Source organism: Microchirus variegatus (genome assembly GCF_963457635.1).
Source record: "Microchirus variegatus genome assembly, chromosome: 4".
NCBI classification, from domain to species: domain Eukaryota; kingdom Metazoa; phylum Chordata; class Actinopteri; order Pleuronectiformes; family Soleidae; genus Microchirus; species Microchirus variegatus.
In genome coordinates this window covers 8,851,471-8,867,043 of record NC_139805.1, presented here as the reverse complement: position 1 = coordinate 8,867,043, position 15,573 = coordinate 8,851,471, and the positions used below count along the sequence as shown (strand labels likewise).

The window sequence follows — 15,573 nt, the reverse complement described above, 5'->3', positions numbered from 1 at the left end:
TTGAGTTTTGTTTTGTTTGTCTGTGTGTGTCTCAGGTTATGAAGAAGTGGTCCGAATTCCCAAAGGATCGGTGTTCATCCACATACAGGAGCTCAACATCTCCCTCAACTACCTTGGTAAGATGATATTCAAAGTAACTGTTGTTAATATTGTCCCTCAAGGGAACTCAGTGAGGACATAACTGATAACTTTACAAACTCATCTGAACATATATATAATATGATGTTTCTTTTGCCATTTTCTGGTTAACAATGAAACATTTAGATTTTTTAATGTTTAATATTCTTGAATGTATACAGGAAAAGCCTGAACAGTCAGGTTATCAGTATCACCTCTGCTTGTTCTGCTGTCATTGTTGTCTCTTTTATATAGTTAATTCAGACTTCATTTAATCCATGATATGACACCAAACAACAGTCAGTACAGATTAAGCTGTTTGGCATTGGCAGAGACGATTTGGCAAGTTTTTCATGAGCGAAACCTACATCTGCATTTTCCTTACAAATGTGGCATCATTTAAAAGGGAAATGAACAAGGAAATAATTGACCAAACACTCATTTACTTACTTTTTGCTCTAAGTTTATATTCACTCACTGAGCACTTTATTAGTTACACCTGTTCAACTGTTTTAATGCACATTTCTAATTAAAAACAGAATGGAGGAAAAAGTGATTTAAGAGACAAAATCAGAAAATGCTGACCAACTGCAATTTTCACACAAAATCCTCTCTACACTCTGAATAGAATGATCCAGAAAACTAAAGTTAGTGGTAGTTCTCTGAGAGGAAAAACCTTGTTGATACCAGAGGTCAGATCAAAATGTAACAGTAAGAAGAACTTCTCCGAACGCACACACACACACACACACACACACACACACACACACACACACACACACACACACACACCAGATGGACTACAGCAGAGGGTGTTGGACCTGCCACTTCATTAGAAGTCCTGTGTACCCAATAAAGTGGCTGGTGAGTGAACAGTTCTGCACAAGACCTGTAGCCACTAAAAATAAATACCACAAAAAGTGTACTTCACAAAACAAATAATATGATCAGTATTGATATGAAGACTTTTTAAAACAGCTCCTGTTCTCCTCAGGTTTTTAGTCACAAAGTTGACTGATGCCAGGTCAGACAGACTGTAACAGACATTTTGACTTTTTTAAATTAGAAAATGGCATTTCATGTGCAACTGGGTTTAGCATCCTGGTGTTTTTCATGCATAGAAATGATGATGAAATGACTCTCACTTGTGCTTTAGTGGCTGAGACAAGTAAAATGTCTACAGTAACATGAGCTGCCAAATTGTTTACGTCTCTTTGTCCATTGTAGTGAGTCGGAAGTTTTGCTGCTGACTGCTGTTATTTCCCACTGGAAATGAACATTTTTTCCCATCGCTTTCAGGGGAAATAACAATCAGAGGGGTTCTAAAAGCTGTGACTTCATGAATCTGATTTATTGTTCTCTGAAAACTACACATTTTTGACAGCAGTGACTCTTACAGCATCTGTCACAGAGACACAACTGATCATCTTGCTGTATTCCTTAAAGACAGGGGTTCTCAAAGTTTTGATACCTGAGAGCCAATTTAGGAACCCAACATTGGACTGAGGGCCGCCAAAGGGAAAAAAAGGAAAAAAACAAAACAAGAAATCCCATTTGTAATAATTTTAATGACCGGATTGCAGTTCTACAGGTTACACTTATTGGTCTGTATCCACTAATGTCCAATAAACATTTAACAAGCTTAGTAGCTCCTGGATTAAAACTATCAACTGTAATTCATTGCAGGCCGCCAGAAATGTTTCTGCGGGCCGCCATTGGCCCTCGGGCCGCACTTTGAGAACCAATGCTTTAAGATGTACTCTCTTTAACCAGCATCCCTTTCTTCCCTCTATACCTCAGTGCTAAAGAGTAAAGGTGACCAGTATTTTATCAATGGGAAGCTGACCATTGACACGCCACGCAGGTTCGATATAGCTGGTACCATATTCCACTACAGACGTCCCACTGATGGGCCAGAAACTCTTGAAGCTCTGGGGCCGACGAACATAACACTGATTGTCATGGTAAGAACAAAAACACTGTTCTTTTTTTTAAATTTTAAATCTCTACAATGATTCATGTTCTTTTTAGTGTTAAATGTCTGTATATGTGCAGGTGCTGGTGAGGGAGGAGAACCCAGGGATCCACTATCGTTTCAACCCCCCACTCAACAGGGAACCTCTGAATGGTTTTGCCTGGCATTACACGTCCTGGTCACGCTGCTCTGCTCTCTGTGCAGGAGGTAGAAACACAACAACAACAACAACAGCACACCAACCAACAAACTTTGTTATTTAAGTGGACACCTGTAAATATAAACCACTACATTAATCCCTGTGTGTGTGCACATGTGTACAACAGTTGGGTAATTTAGAGCCTCTTTATACTTTAATAAATCTCGTCACAGCAGCTGCAGGTGTTTGGATTTTATTGTTTTGGTGGATATGCCACTGATGTGTTGGCATTTAGAGTGTCATATTCTTCTTCTTCTTCTTCTTCTTTTGGCTTCTCCCTCTCTAGGAGTCACCAGAGCAGATCACCTGCTTCAATCCACATATTATTTGATTTGGCAGAGATTTTCTTATGCCCCTCTCTGACACAACCTTTAGTACACGGAATACAATGGCGGTCAGACAATATATGATAAACAGCTTATCAACTCATATCATATAGTCGTATAGAGTTCAAGCAAACATTTAGTAAAGAAATGTAAATACAACAGTATATATTTGACCATTTATTTTATAAAATTTTAGAGGAAACAGAGTGACTGATTATTCCCCCATTGGCTTGGGTCAGCTTAGTGTGTCCAAATAACCCATTGGGGATTGAGTACCTTGCTCACAGGTACTACAGCCCTTGACCTTTCAGGATTCGAACAAGCAACCTTCAGTTTGTCTAGGCCAGAGGTCTCAAACTCACAGCCCACAGGCCATGATATGTGGCCCCATAGTTGATTTTATTTATCGTGTCACCATGAAAACATGACCTGCAACCTCTTATGTTTAGTTTTGTGTGTTTGTCTCTGGGTTCGTCTTCTCTCACGTGTCAGGTGTGCAGATCCAGCAGGTGGTGTGTAGGAAGCAGTCGGACCATTCAGTCGTCTTCAACCACTTCTGTGACAAGAAGAACAAACCAAAAGAGAAGAAGAGATCCTGCAACACTGAGCCATGCTCCCCATCGTGAGTTCAGCATTTATTTCCACTGAAAGCTGCTTCTTATTTTTATATAATAATATATATAATAATATGTTTATTTTCATGGCTGCGTTCAAGAACTGTCGTCATTAAGTTGCACAAGACCGAGACAATGTTATCCATTCATATTTATCACACCTACAGTCACTTTAGAGTGTCCAGTTCACCTAATCTTAGATTTTGGACTGTGGGAGGAAGCAGGATTACCCAGAAAGAAGCAAACTCCACACAGAAAGACCCATAGTTTAACAGGGATGCCAACTGGTGACCCTACTCGCTGTTAGGCAAAAATGCTAGCCACTGCATCATCATGTCACACTAGAATAACACAACAAAATCAATGCAGTTAAACAAAGACAAGCTTGAACAAGATGTTTTTTTTTGAAAATGTCAACAGTATCTACAGATCTTTAGACTAATGGAAGAATATTCTCATGGATTGGAGCTAAAAGTTCTGCTGATACAAGGCTATAATTACTCTTTCATATGACCTTAGACAATGTGGGGTTTTTAATATGATCACAGGCCAATGTAAAGAGAAGATTGTGGACCCAACGAAAGTATAGCAGCTGCATTTTGAACAACTTGTAGGTGTTTAATTGAAGATTTTGCAAGACATTGAGAAAGTTGGAAGAATAACAATTAGGTGCATCATTGGAGGCATTGGTCAGGTTTCCAGCTGCAGTCAAACCTTGGTTGTACTGTAATTAATATTGATCTCATTTTGTATGTCCATATTCTAGTTTATACTGCATTCAATCTGACGTAATTAACAGCGAATGGTTGTGCTCCCCTCTGCGTGTAGCTGGTGGACAGGAGACTGGTCGGAGTGCAGTCGCAGCTGTAACGGCGGCCTGCAGACTCGAGAGGTTTTATGTAAAAGGAGGATTTCTGTGACGGAGGAGAAAGTCCTGGATGACGCCGCCTGTTCCACTCCACGTCCCTCGCTCACTGAGCCGTGCAGCAACCACAGCTGCCCGCCTGAATGGCTGGCCCTGGACTGGTCAGAGGTGGGTAAACGGCAAAAAGCAGAAAACCTGAAGCAATTTCTTTTTGTTTTTCTTTTCCAGATGAACCTTACAAACCCAAACATCTGCCAAGAAGCCATGAAATACAAAACAGACAAATCACAATCAACATGTTGACTCAGACATGAACACTGTTACACTTCTCATGTGGGAATCCCCAAGACTATGTTTTTATTCGCTCCATTAAACCAGTATTATCCTTTGCACATAAGTGTCCAGGAGGCTCTGGGCTATAAATATAAAGAGTACAAAGAAATGTAAATCTATAGTGCACATCATGAACAGTCCTTCAGTCCTTACTTTGAACAGATATACATTGTTCATAACACTACAGGTATTACTGAGTCTATTTATGTGTCCGTAAATTGGTTTCTAAAGGTGTTTTCATGAACACAGCAATCTCACTCAGTTCCGGCACAAATGACCCGGGGTGAGACCACCTAGAGAGGGTCGTCTCAGCTCGGTTGCCATCGCTCGTACGGAGCGCTTCATTTGCAGTGTGTACACAATTCACGAGTACTGTAGTATCCAGCTTCATTTACCCACGAACCGCTACGACCAACAGTGCTGTTGCAACAGCGCCACTGCCAGAAACAACAAGAGTCTAGACCTATAACTGGGCTATATAACCAAGCTGCTTACCTGATCCGTCTTCAGAATACAAACTGTCTGATGAATAGGTCAGTATATGCCTCCAGAACATGCCATCTTCTCCTTTGGAGGTGTAGCAGCAGTGCGTCTTCTTATCCTCATCAGATTTATGGCATTGTTTTCTCGGCATAGCCTAGTTGCTCGCCCAAATTGGAGAGAAGCTGAGCTTCCCTGGAAGTGACAATTGGTCCATTCACCAAAACTCTTCTGTGTGGTCCCATAGAGAACAGTTGAAGCTGGTTTTAATGCGGATGCTGCTACGAGAATATGGAAATCACGTACAATGATCCATCATTTATGATAAACTTGAAATTGAGTTCTTTGACGACCTTTTAGAGGAAGCTGAGCTTCACTTACTGTCTTGGAGAAATCACCACATTACAACCTTTTCCCGACGCCCACTGCACCGGATTATTTTCTATTTTTTTCCAGACATTGATGGTTACTTGATTGATGAGTATCCAGACATGAAAAGGATTTCAACAAACAACATAAAAAACAGACGACTGCATCGAGCTTCCACTGGAACAGACTGAAAAGTCCTTCACCTCGTCCTGTTTTTTGTCCTTGGAGTAGATCTTGTTTTCACATTTCAGGATCAGTAGAAACCAAACAAAGTGATGTCAGACCTGGTGCAGTCGGTGTTGAAACTGTGTGTGATTCAGAGATGCCAGCTGATTTACAAGAACATATTTCTTGTGCAGCTGCTGACCTCTGCTGAATGGATTAAGAAGATTTTTCTCTTTGCATGTTTGTGACCGCAGTGACCCTCTGCTGCACCCTCCCATCGCCTCCATCTCGCTGCCCTCCCACCTGATGTTTTTCCCTTTTTTGTCCCCCTCCTCTCTCTTTCTTCATGTCCCTCTCTGTGTGCAGTGTACGCCCAGTTGTGGTCCTGGCTTCAGGCACCGCTTGGTCTTGTGTAAGAGCGGGGAGAGCGGTGACACGCTGCCTGAGTCCAAGTGCCCCAAGTATGGCAGACCCACCTCCAGGGTGCGCTGTAACCTGAAGCGCTGCCCTCCCTCTCAGTGGGTGATGGGTCCCTGGGGAGAGGTGAGACCTGTTTTTCATGGTTATCGTGGGAGATCTTAAACACAATTCTCACTTCAAATATGCGTGTGTTTTGTTGTGTTTCAGTGTTCTGCCAAGTGCGGCCTCGGTCAGGAGATGCGTTTAGTTCAGTGTCAGACCTACAATGGTCAGCCGTCCGCTGAGTGTATGGAGCATCAGCGACCAGCAACCATGCAGCAGTGCAAGAGCAAATGTGACCTCAGTCTGCCCATCAGCACAGACAATCCCGAAGGTCAGAGAACAAACGCCCTTTCCTTACCGTCATGTTCCAGCAAAATACAATTTAGGAATATAAACCTAAAATTGAGATTTTGATTTTAGAATGTTTTACATCTGGATTCAATCAAATAGATATTTTTAAAGATAGATTGATGCATTGAGTGAAGTCCTCAGTTTTCTCAGCAGGTGGAGGCGTTGTTGTGCTTTTGTTGAGTCAGCATGTTGTGTAAAAAGACAGGGTGGGGTCAGTCTCTATGTCCACGTATTTAAAAAAACTTGTAATTGTGCAATGGATTGTCGGCTCCGTGGTTGAAGTGTTAAACTATAAGTTTTTCTTCAATTGTTTACTGTTGTCATAATTATTTTTCACCAAACTCTATTGACCCAGTTAGTGTTCTCTAAGCAATAGACTTTCCAAAAATGTGTAGGTATATACATGCATACGTTCATCTGTGTAAACATGATGAATAAGTGCATAGATAACAGTAATGTATGCACTTTTATTACCAATTAATATATATTAATGTACTGTATGTACTGTATGTAATGCAACAGAAGAGGATGGAATTATATTAATATAGCACTTTCTAAAGTGATATTATATAAAGCCAAGGATGCAGACGATATGAAAGCATTAACTTGGGCGAGTGTGGAAGATGTTTTTATTTTTAATAAGAGAATTCTGTTTTGTGTACCTTCTTGCGAATATATATTTAAAATACAGAATATTTCAATGTTGCGTTTGCACAGTTTATACAAATTGTGAAATACTTCATTTTCTCAAGCAACAGTACACTACCGTTCAAAAGAGAGATGCAAAATGAATAGAAAATATAGTCAAGACATTGACAAGATTAGAAATAATGGTTTTTATTCAAAATAATAATAAAGAACCAGCAAAACTGTTTTCAGCTGTGTTAACATCATTGCACAAGGGTTTTCAAGGGTTTTCTAATCATCCAATAGCCTTCTAACCCATTAGCAAACACAATGTACCATTAGAACACTGGAAATGGGCCTCTATACACCTATGTACATATTCACATTAAAAACCAGATGTTTGCAGCTAGAATAGTCGTTTACCACATTAACAATGTATAGAGTGTATTTCTGATTAATTTAATGTTGGATTCATTGAAAAAAAGTGATTGTCCTTCAAAAATAAGGACATTTCTAAGTGACCCCAAACTTTTGAACGGTAGTATAAGTTCATTGATTACATTTTTAATCCACAGGCCATAATATGTCAGAGGATCTCAGGGAGTCAGGATAAAAGTGACTATATTCTTGATTGTATTGCAATCCTGTCATGTTTCTGAAAGAACTTTTACAATAAAAACGTGTCACTCTCATGTCGTAATGACGCTGCCTTTATGTGTGTCTCCATTACAGAGTGCAAAGATGTGAACACTGTGGCCTACTGCCCCCTGGTGCTCAGGTTCAAGTTCTGCAGCCGGCCATATTTCAGACAAATGTGCTGTAAGACGTGCCAGGGACACTGACCGCCTCCGTCCTTGGGTCCTGAACACACTCACTCACTCATTCTCTCACTCACTCACTCACTCACTCACAGTAAGCCGGACACCGTCCCACTGAGCCGTGTCCCAGCAGCAGCAGCAGCAGCACCCACGCTGCCTCTGTCAGAGGAGTGGGCCTGTCAGACTGTCCTGGTCCTGGACCTGGTCCGGGGAGACCATTTTCAGCCAGAATCCAGACCAGATGCGATGCCTCACTGGGCCTAAACAGCCTGAGTGCAGTTTATTCATTCCACTGGAGGCAGGGCTGCTCAAACCTGGAGATAGAGAGGATGAACCACCTCTCTTTCTCTCTCTCATATTTTTATTGGTGCTACTTTTATTTCACTTTGGCCACAGGACTGGTCTCTTTGCTTCAGTGGCCTCAGTTTCTTAAACCTGTTTGTTCACAGGTGCTGACTGTTTAGTTCAGAATTTTTAAGGACAAAAAAAACAACAACAACAAATCCACTTTGTAAAGAAAATTATTTTTACAAATATATTTGCTCATGAACAGGAATATCTTATGTTATGTCATGTAAAATGTGTCTCTTACATTATCTGGTTAGTTGTTGTTAGTTGTTACTTGACCACATCGTCTTCTTGTGTCCGTCGCTCTGTTTTTTTGTCTCATCGATTTCCACCAGGTCCTCGCTGTGACTCGGCTGAAGTACGAGCAGAGTTGGATTTGCACATTGTCAGCAGTCACATGACGTGTGTGTGTGTGTGTGCGCGCTTTGTGTCTGTGTTTGGATCGGACTTGACTTGATGTCTCCATAGAAGCTATAATTGTTCTGCCAATAGTCTTGCCATTCTACTTAGTTTGTGTCCATATCACCTCAATTCTTCACGCACCACCTTCAGTAACGTGATCACCACGACAGTGACATAAATGCCGCTTTTCCACTGTGTGGTCGTGTTTTTTTTTGTTTTTTTTTGCTTTTCCATTAGTGATAGTACCTGGTGCTCAGGCGAGGTTCCAAGCGAGCTGAGTCGAATCCACATTACACGTCCGACACAAGCATCAAACCAAACAATGCCGAACTGCAGATCACTTACAAAGAAACATTTTTTGTTTTTTTTTGCCTTGTCGCTTGTCACAAGGTCCTCGCTGTGACTCGAGCAGAGTTGGATTTGCAGTCACATAACGTGTGTGCGTGTGCTTTGTGTCTGTGTTTGGATCTGATTTGACTTGATGTCTCTGTAGAAGCTTTACTTGTTCTGCCAACAGTCATTGATCTTAGATCGACCCAATCGTCCTTAGAGGATGTCCTCGTCCTCCCAGCGCTGCCACTACTGGGTTGATCAGACATTCTCTTCGGGGGGGGGAGTTTGTGAGCATTTTTTAACACCTGACAGAGTAAAATAAAACATCCTCTTAGGTTCTTCTTCTCTACTTTGTTTCCTCATCTTTAGACATTTCAAATAAAGTAGTAGAAATATTGTGCATGTTTTTGCAGGATGAAGACATGTTCAGTCTTCACAGTTCATGGAGCTTTCTCATGTTCTCAGCCATTATTGCCTAACGTGAAAAAGAGGTAATATTGTAATGTTATGAGACATTAATTTACATATCCAGCATCTTTAACAGCCTTCTTTGTGTCCACACGAGTGAACCACATTCATATTGTCATCATTGATTTGAAAATCTCTTCTTTTCTTTGATGCATTAACAGGTTTCATTTAGCTGGCTGTTAATTCTTGAGAACAATGATGAGTTCATTCACAGATTCAGTTCTTCCGGGCTTTCTGGTGTGAGTCATGGTCGTCTTTTTAAAGACAGTGATGCGATTATGGGACTTTTAAGGTCACGTCATCATAGGAAGGAGGTCACCTGACCCACAGCTGTCTAGCACAGATTCATTGACACATTTTTAAAGTTGCAGTTTCAGCCGTTTCTCCGTCCTGTAGAGAGTATTTTTAGAAACGCTGGCTCAAAGTCTCAGATGAGACATCAGGTCTGACGGCATCACTACGACGTCCACTGTGCTAAACTAAATGTCACATAATTCCATTATGGGGACAAAAGGAAGCTACAGCTTGTCTTTTTTTTTTTTTTTGGTAATAGCTGCAATATTGTGTATTTTTCCGGTGCTTTGGTTTTGATTGGTGCTATTAGTTCACTGTTGTTATCAATGTGTTGTTTCAGAGTTATTGTTTTCACAGTTTTGATATCAGTTTGAGCCTTGTGTGATAATCAGCAGAGCTGGCCTGACGTGTGTGAGCGCAGCTGCTAAGGCCTCCTGAGTTTATCTGCTCATGTTTTTATCATGATTTCCATCCTGACTTGGTTCAAGTGGCCAAAAGGGTTCTCCTGAAATGCAGCTCACAACGCAAAGTGTGAGGTTATGTTGTTGAGGTTCATTACACAAAAGCATTTTCAAGTGTTTCATGTATTGGAATTATCAAATTATGCTGAGTCTGGGTCAGACTATCTAATCCAGGGGTCTCAAACTGGCAGCCCATGGGCCACATGCGGCCCGCCAATCGATTCCATGTGTCCCGCCTCTAGTCAAATCATTATTTCTGTATGTTTTTTTTTTTCATAGATTAATTTAGCTTCCTTTTTTATTGTTCCATATCAATACTTTTATTTTGAAAAACAAATATTGTTATTATGTTATTGTGATGGAATATCACAACATATTTTTTAATTTTTTCCCAATGTTGGACTTTATTTCCACATGACTGCCCCCTGCTGACCAGACTAGATGCTCATCAGCCCGCAGGTCATTTGAGTTTGAGACCCCTGAGCTAATCTATAGAGTAACATACAGTTAAATAAATACACAACAGTATAGTAGTTCATTTATAAATGTGTATGCCATTGGATTGTACAGCCGCCCTATTATTATTCAAGTTAGGAATACTATTTATAACGTTTTCAGTTGCACATACTGTTGCACATCGTCCTGTTTCAGTGTTTGAAAGACCTTTTTGTCGACCTGAAGATGAAGCTTCACACTGAGGTGGTGGTGAACTTGTTTTGTCTGAAATAAATAGGAGGGACAGTACCGGTAATCTTTTTTTGTTTGTTTGTTTGTTTATTTTTCACATGCCATCTATAACATGGAATGTACTGTATGTTGTCTGATATTATAGAGAAGCTACATCCATTTGTCCCCGTGTACATCTTTTTAAAGAACTATTCAACTGATTAAACATGGTGCATTGTTGATTTTAAAAAACAAAACAATAAGAGTGCTTTGTGTGTTTTAAATCGGGAATAATATTAATTGGGTATTTATCATCCAGACAGATGTCTCATCGAGGCTGATGATGATGTCGGTGACTTCATGACAGTGACTGAAACAAGGGGTTATACGATGGGGACGACACGCCACAAATATGAGATTCAAATTGAATTTTCCTTTTTTTTGCATTTTGCAGAAAGACGTATGTTAAAAGAATCACAAAACAAGGCGCACAGCAGATTAAGAAAGGACAAAAAGTGAAATAGGATGTAAACAACCACATAGATACATCACAGGGAAATGCAGATTAAAATAAATGCCAAATCTCCTCATAAAACAACTTTAGGGACACAACAAAACCACAACATGATGCCAAACAAATAAAAGACACTAAAAATTAACTAACAACAAAGGGACAAAATAAGCATAAATAACTACAGAATGAGTCCAGGCCTGTCGTGTCCTATATGACTGAAACCATTAATGATGTAGTGATAGTTTTCTAAACTGCCACTGAGCCAGATTTGTGTTGATTTGCAAATCCACTGTGCAGGAACTTGAAAATCAGCAGGTTCTCTCAGCACAGTCTACACTGTGTGTGAGTGTGTGTGAACCTGCATCAGTTAAGATGGGCGTTGGAGGCAGCAACTCCTCTGAGGACACAAACGCACCGTCGAGTAACCACAGCCTGGGTGGAGCCGACAGCTCACAACTGCACACCATCATTTGGCAAACAGATTTTTTTCTAATTATTGTTTTGCAGCTGTTGTTGCCATCGTACTCTACTGTACACCTGTGTGTGAAATGGAGTAGACTGACTTAACTGTGGATCTGCTGTCACCAGTGTCACCGTTTGTCTGATGAATTTGAACCTGAGAGAAATACAGAAGTAGCAACTACACGGTGAATATGTGCATGTGTGTGTGTGTGTGTGTGTTTGTGTGTGTGTGGTCTCAAAGTAGTTCTTGTTTTACACACTTGGTCTGTGGGAGGATGAGGAAGTAGGTTTTGAATGTTGCAGTGGATGTCTTGTCTTGTAGGTGGATGGGCTGCTGTCAACTCTTGACTGTCCGGTTGAGTGATGGCTATCGTCTGAGGACAACCTGTGGATTTTAAACCCACACAGACACACTCTCTGAACTCAGTGGACACCAGAGGAGGAGATAGAGAGAGGCCCACAGGACAGGAACCATGGTATAGTACCACACCTTCATTATTATGTGTTTCTTTTTTTGTCTAAACAGCTGTAATGTGTCTGTGTGCAGCCCTTAAAAACAGGGCATCAAACACTGACCTTGGAAAGCTTGAATCTGGATATGTAGCTTCATCATAAAGACAGTTTCCTTGTTTAAGAAGTGAAAATATTTCACCATTTCACCAATTTCCTGTCAATTGGCTCCATTTTACAAACAAAAATATGACTTTAAGGCTTTGAAATCACTCTTGAGATGAAGCTAAATGTCATGAGAATGAATTCAGCAGCAGCAGGAGAATGGGTTTCCTCTTTTTCAAGGCAAATGTTTAAACTGAGAAAAGCTCTGTGTCTCTGTGACAGGCTCAATGCTGCAAAACTGTAGTTAACTGTCATGTAGTTGCAAATAATATAGTCTATGGTCAGGACAGAAAAAGCATGTTTAATGAATACAGAGCAGGCAATCAACATTAAAGGATGTTGTTCCTGACAGAAAAGGTGACTGTGTTTCACAAAAGGAGCTGCAGGAAGAGATGCTGTAACTTGTATGAAGTTCACCGGGTTTCACAAGAGGCAGTGATGAGGAGGAAGTGGACCAAAGCAGAGGCCTGTCACAACACTTCCTCCTCACACTCTTTACAAATCACAAAGCACTCAGCAGTCTGCAGCGGCATGCATGTAGATTTCCTTGTGATTTAAGTCATATCATACAGTGTGGAGTTCTGAAGGTCTCTAAACTGTGCAGACAGTTTTAACTTTTGAAATGAAAAAAAATATATGTGCTTTCCACCACAGTAACACTTTAAACAACCAAGGTGTGATAAAGGCTGAGGTAAAGCCAAGAGATGTGTGAAGTCTCTGACAGAAGCAGTGGGATATGTTGGCAAAGGGTCATCTCTCCTACACACACTGAAACAGAACGCCTCTGTCTGATGATTCATTTCTTTGTCTTTAATGCATATTTATGTGTTTAGAGTAATATTTTCCACTTACATTCTAAATTCATTCCTGTTTAGTAGGTGAAACAAAACTAGAAACAGAACGGACTGTAGCACATTTCCCTAATGACAGGGCCAGAATTTTTATTGACGGATACTTTGGGGGCAGCACATTCAAATAATAATTTGAAATAAAAATAATTCCCATTTTATCTAATCAAATAAACAAGAAAGGGTGACAAAAATCAATCTAATCTAATAAAAAAGTCAATGGACTCAGCCAATCGCTTTTCTATTTTGAAATTTGGAAGTTGAAAATAGTGTTTCTAAAGTGGGATTAATCAAACTATGGGGACAGAAATAGACTAGATCTGGGCCTTTTGTAGGCCACTTTTTTTTTCTGATAGCAGGGATGAGCATCAATGTCAGACGTAGCATGTTAAAATGTACATGTCATTGTCTTTTAGTGAAGCAGCAAATGTAGGGGAAAGCCTCAAACCACAGCACAACCTTTCTGCCACTGGCAAGACCTGTCAGTCTGCACACATCAAACAAACCAGGGTCTTTTAGGGAAAACCCTGTCACATGAGATGATCATCAGCACATCTTTTAAAAAACAGTGACACAGAACCCGTTTCATGGCAACATAATATTACATGGCATTTAAGCCGTGGCTGTTGTTTTGTCAGTGTGTCATTTACTATCAGCTGCTCAGCCTGGTTTATAAGTTTGGTTTGTTGTTGCTTCTCTAAAATGCCCAATTTAGAAAGTGAGCTCATCTGTACCCTGTTGCCTGGCAACCAGACCAAGTTTCCTGTAATGACAACCACACTGGGTTATGGTTTTTAAGATGCATTTCTACCGATGACTGACTTGTCTCTTGGTTCACTGTGAGCTATTGACCCTGCACATAAAAGTGGACATAGTATTCTGGACTGCTGAATGAGGCCAACACAGAAGCGAAAATATAACGAGTAGCCACCAGGGGGTGCCCATCGGCCTCTATGGACAAATGAGCTTCTCACTTGATTTATAACAACAGAAAACATTTTTGTGAGGAGTTAATGGACTTAATCCCTAGTGTCACGTCTTTTGATTACATAAAATGGCAATTATGTTCCTATTTAGAGGAAAATAGATGACCTGTGGGCCTTTGCTGCATCTTCCACCCTCATCTCCTTTCATACTTCACTGTCCTATCTAATAAAGCCCCAAAACATATTTTAAATAAAGTGTGATTGGATGGATGGATGTTGACAGGTGACGTCTGTCAACTTTAAGTTGCGATACCTCAACACGATACAGGTCATATTGTTGACTACATGCACGGATCATCACTTACAACTAAACATGCTGAAATATCAACCAGCTCCTTCACTTCCTGTCATTGGTGTGAGAGGACAAAATTTGTCTGATCCGCCACGGCTAAATCAGCAACAAGTAGGCCCAGCGCAAACCGAGTAAACAAAGAACTTTTTTTTTTTCAAAATTGTGCAAGTTGACGTTTAGAACGGCGTTTCCCAACCCTGGTGTGTTGGAGCAGGGCAACATCTAAGACATGCAGGGCAGTGTTCCCTGAGGACCAGGGTTGGGAAACACTGGTGTAGAAGAAGCCATTAAATGCTTCAAATCACAGTATTTTGGGTCTTAAAACCATAAACTTTGTATTTCAATGAACTGTCCAGGGTGTACCTCACCTTTCACCTATGTCAGCTGAGATAGGCACAGCACCCCCGAGACCCTCCGGTGGAGGATACAGCGGTAGATGGATGGATGGATGTTTGATCGCTTCCTATTTATGGTGTGGTGATATCACAACATTCCAGTGCTTTTGTTGTTTTTTTCGGCCAATCAGCTGCTCGTCATAGAGAAAACACACTAAATAAAAAATGACTTGCAGGCTTGAATATGCAGCTGCCGATCCTCATTGGTGCTTGGAGAAGCTTCGGTGTGTTCACTATTGAATGACGATGGAAAGGGAAAAAACGCAGAAGAACTAAATCGTGACTTTACCTCTTAACGTAGACAGAGGCTTCTGGTCATGTGGACGGCCGCCAAGCGCACTTCTGCTATGCGGATGCGTTAGCGTTAGCATTTAAGCTAGCCGACTTTATGCTAACGCGCTAGCATAAAGGTTAGCAGACTTCATTGTTGAAAACTTTCTCCAGAGTTTACGTACAACAACTGGGGGATTATTTAGCAGCCGAAAAAGAGCAGGACATGAGAATAACTGGACAGTAGATATGTCTGAAATGATGACATGACACTAGCTCCCCAAAACTCTTATTAACCTTCTTTCTTCTTATGGGGTGAGTTGTCATTAAAGCTGTTAATCTACGTAGCTTAGTGTTCATTCAAAGTCACATACAGGGATTAAAATTGTGTTATTATTAAATATGCGAGACACTGTCTTTTAATAATCCACTGTTGTGTGGCTACATTGTTATTAACTAGAAATGTTGAGCACTTCTGCATCAGCCTCTGCTCAGTTCTATAATTATGAAATACAAAA

At 40.6% G+C, this 15,573-nt stretch overlaps 1 protein-coding gene across 1 annotated transcript in view; it reads left to right on the top strand.

Annotated features, from left to right (window-relative positions):
* adamts10 (ADAM metallopeptidase with thrombospondin type 1 motif, 10) overlaps positions 1-7,725 on the top strand; it is a gene marked incomplete at both ends in the record, with an annotated part of 44,115 nt that extends 36,390 nt beyond the window's left edge. The window contains 8 exons of the mRNA XM_083888629.1: positions 36-116; positions 1,918-2,081; positions 2,173-2,299; positions 3,110-3,239; positions 4,060-4,264; positions 5,810-5,986; positions 6,071-6,236; positions 7,616-7,725. Coding sequence (XP_083744755.1) covers positions 36-116; positions 1,918-2,081; positions 2,173-2,299; positions 3,110-3,239; positions 4,060-4,264; positions 5,810-5,986; positions 6,071-6,236; positions 7,616-7,725 — 1,160 coding nt within the window. The remainder of the gene's footprint in view (positions 1-35; positions 117-1,917; positions 2,082-2,172; positions 2,300-3,109; positions 3,240-4,059; positions 4,265-5,809; positions 5,987-6,070; positions 6,237-7,615) is intronic.
* Between the last annotated feature and the right edge of the window lie 7,848 nt (positions 7,726-15,573).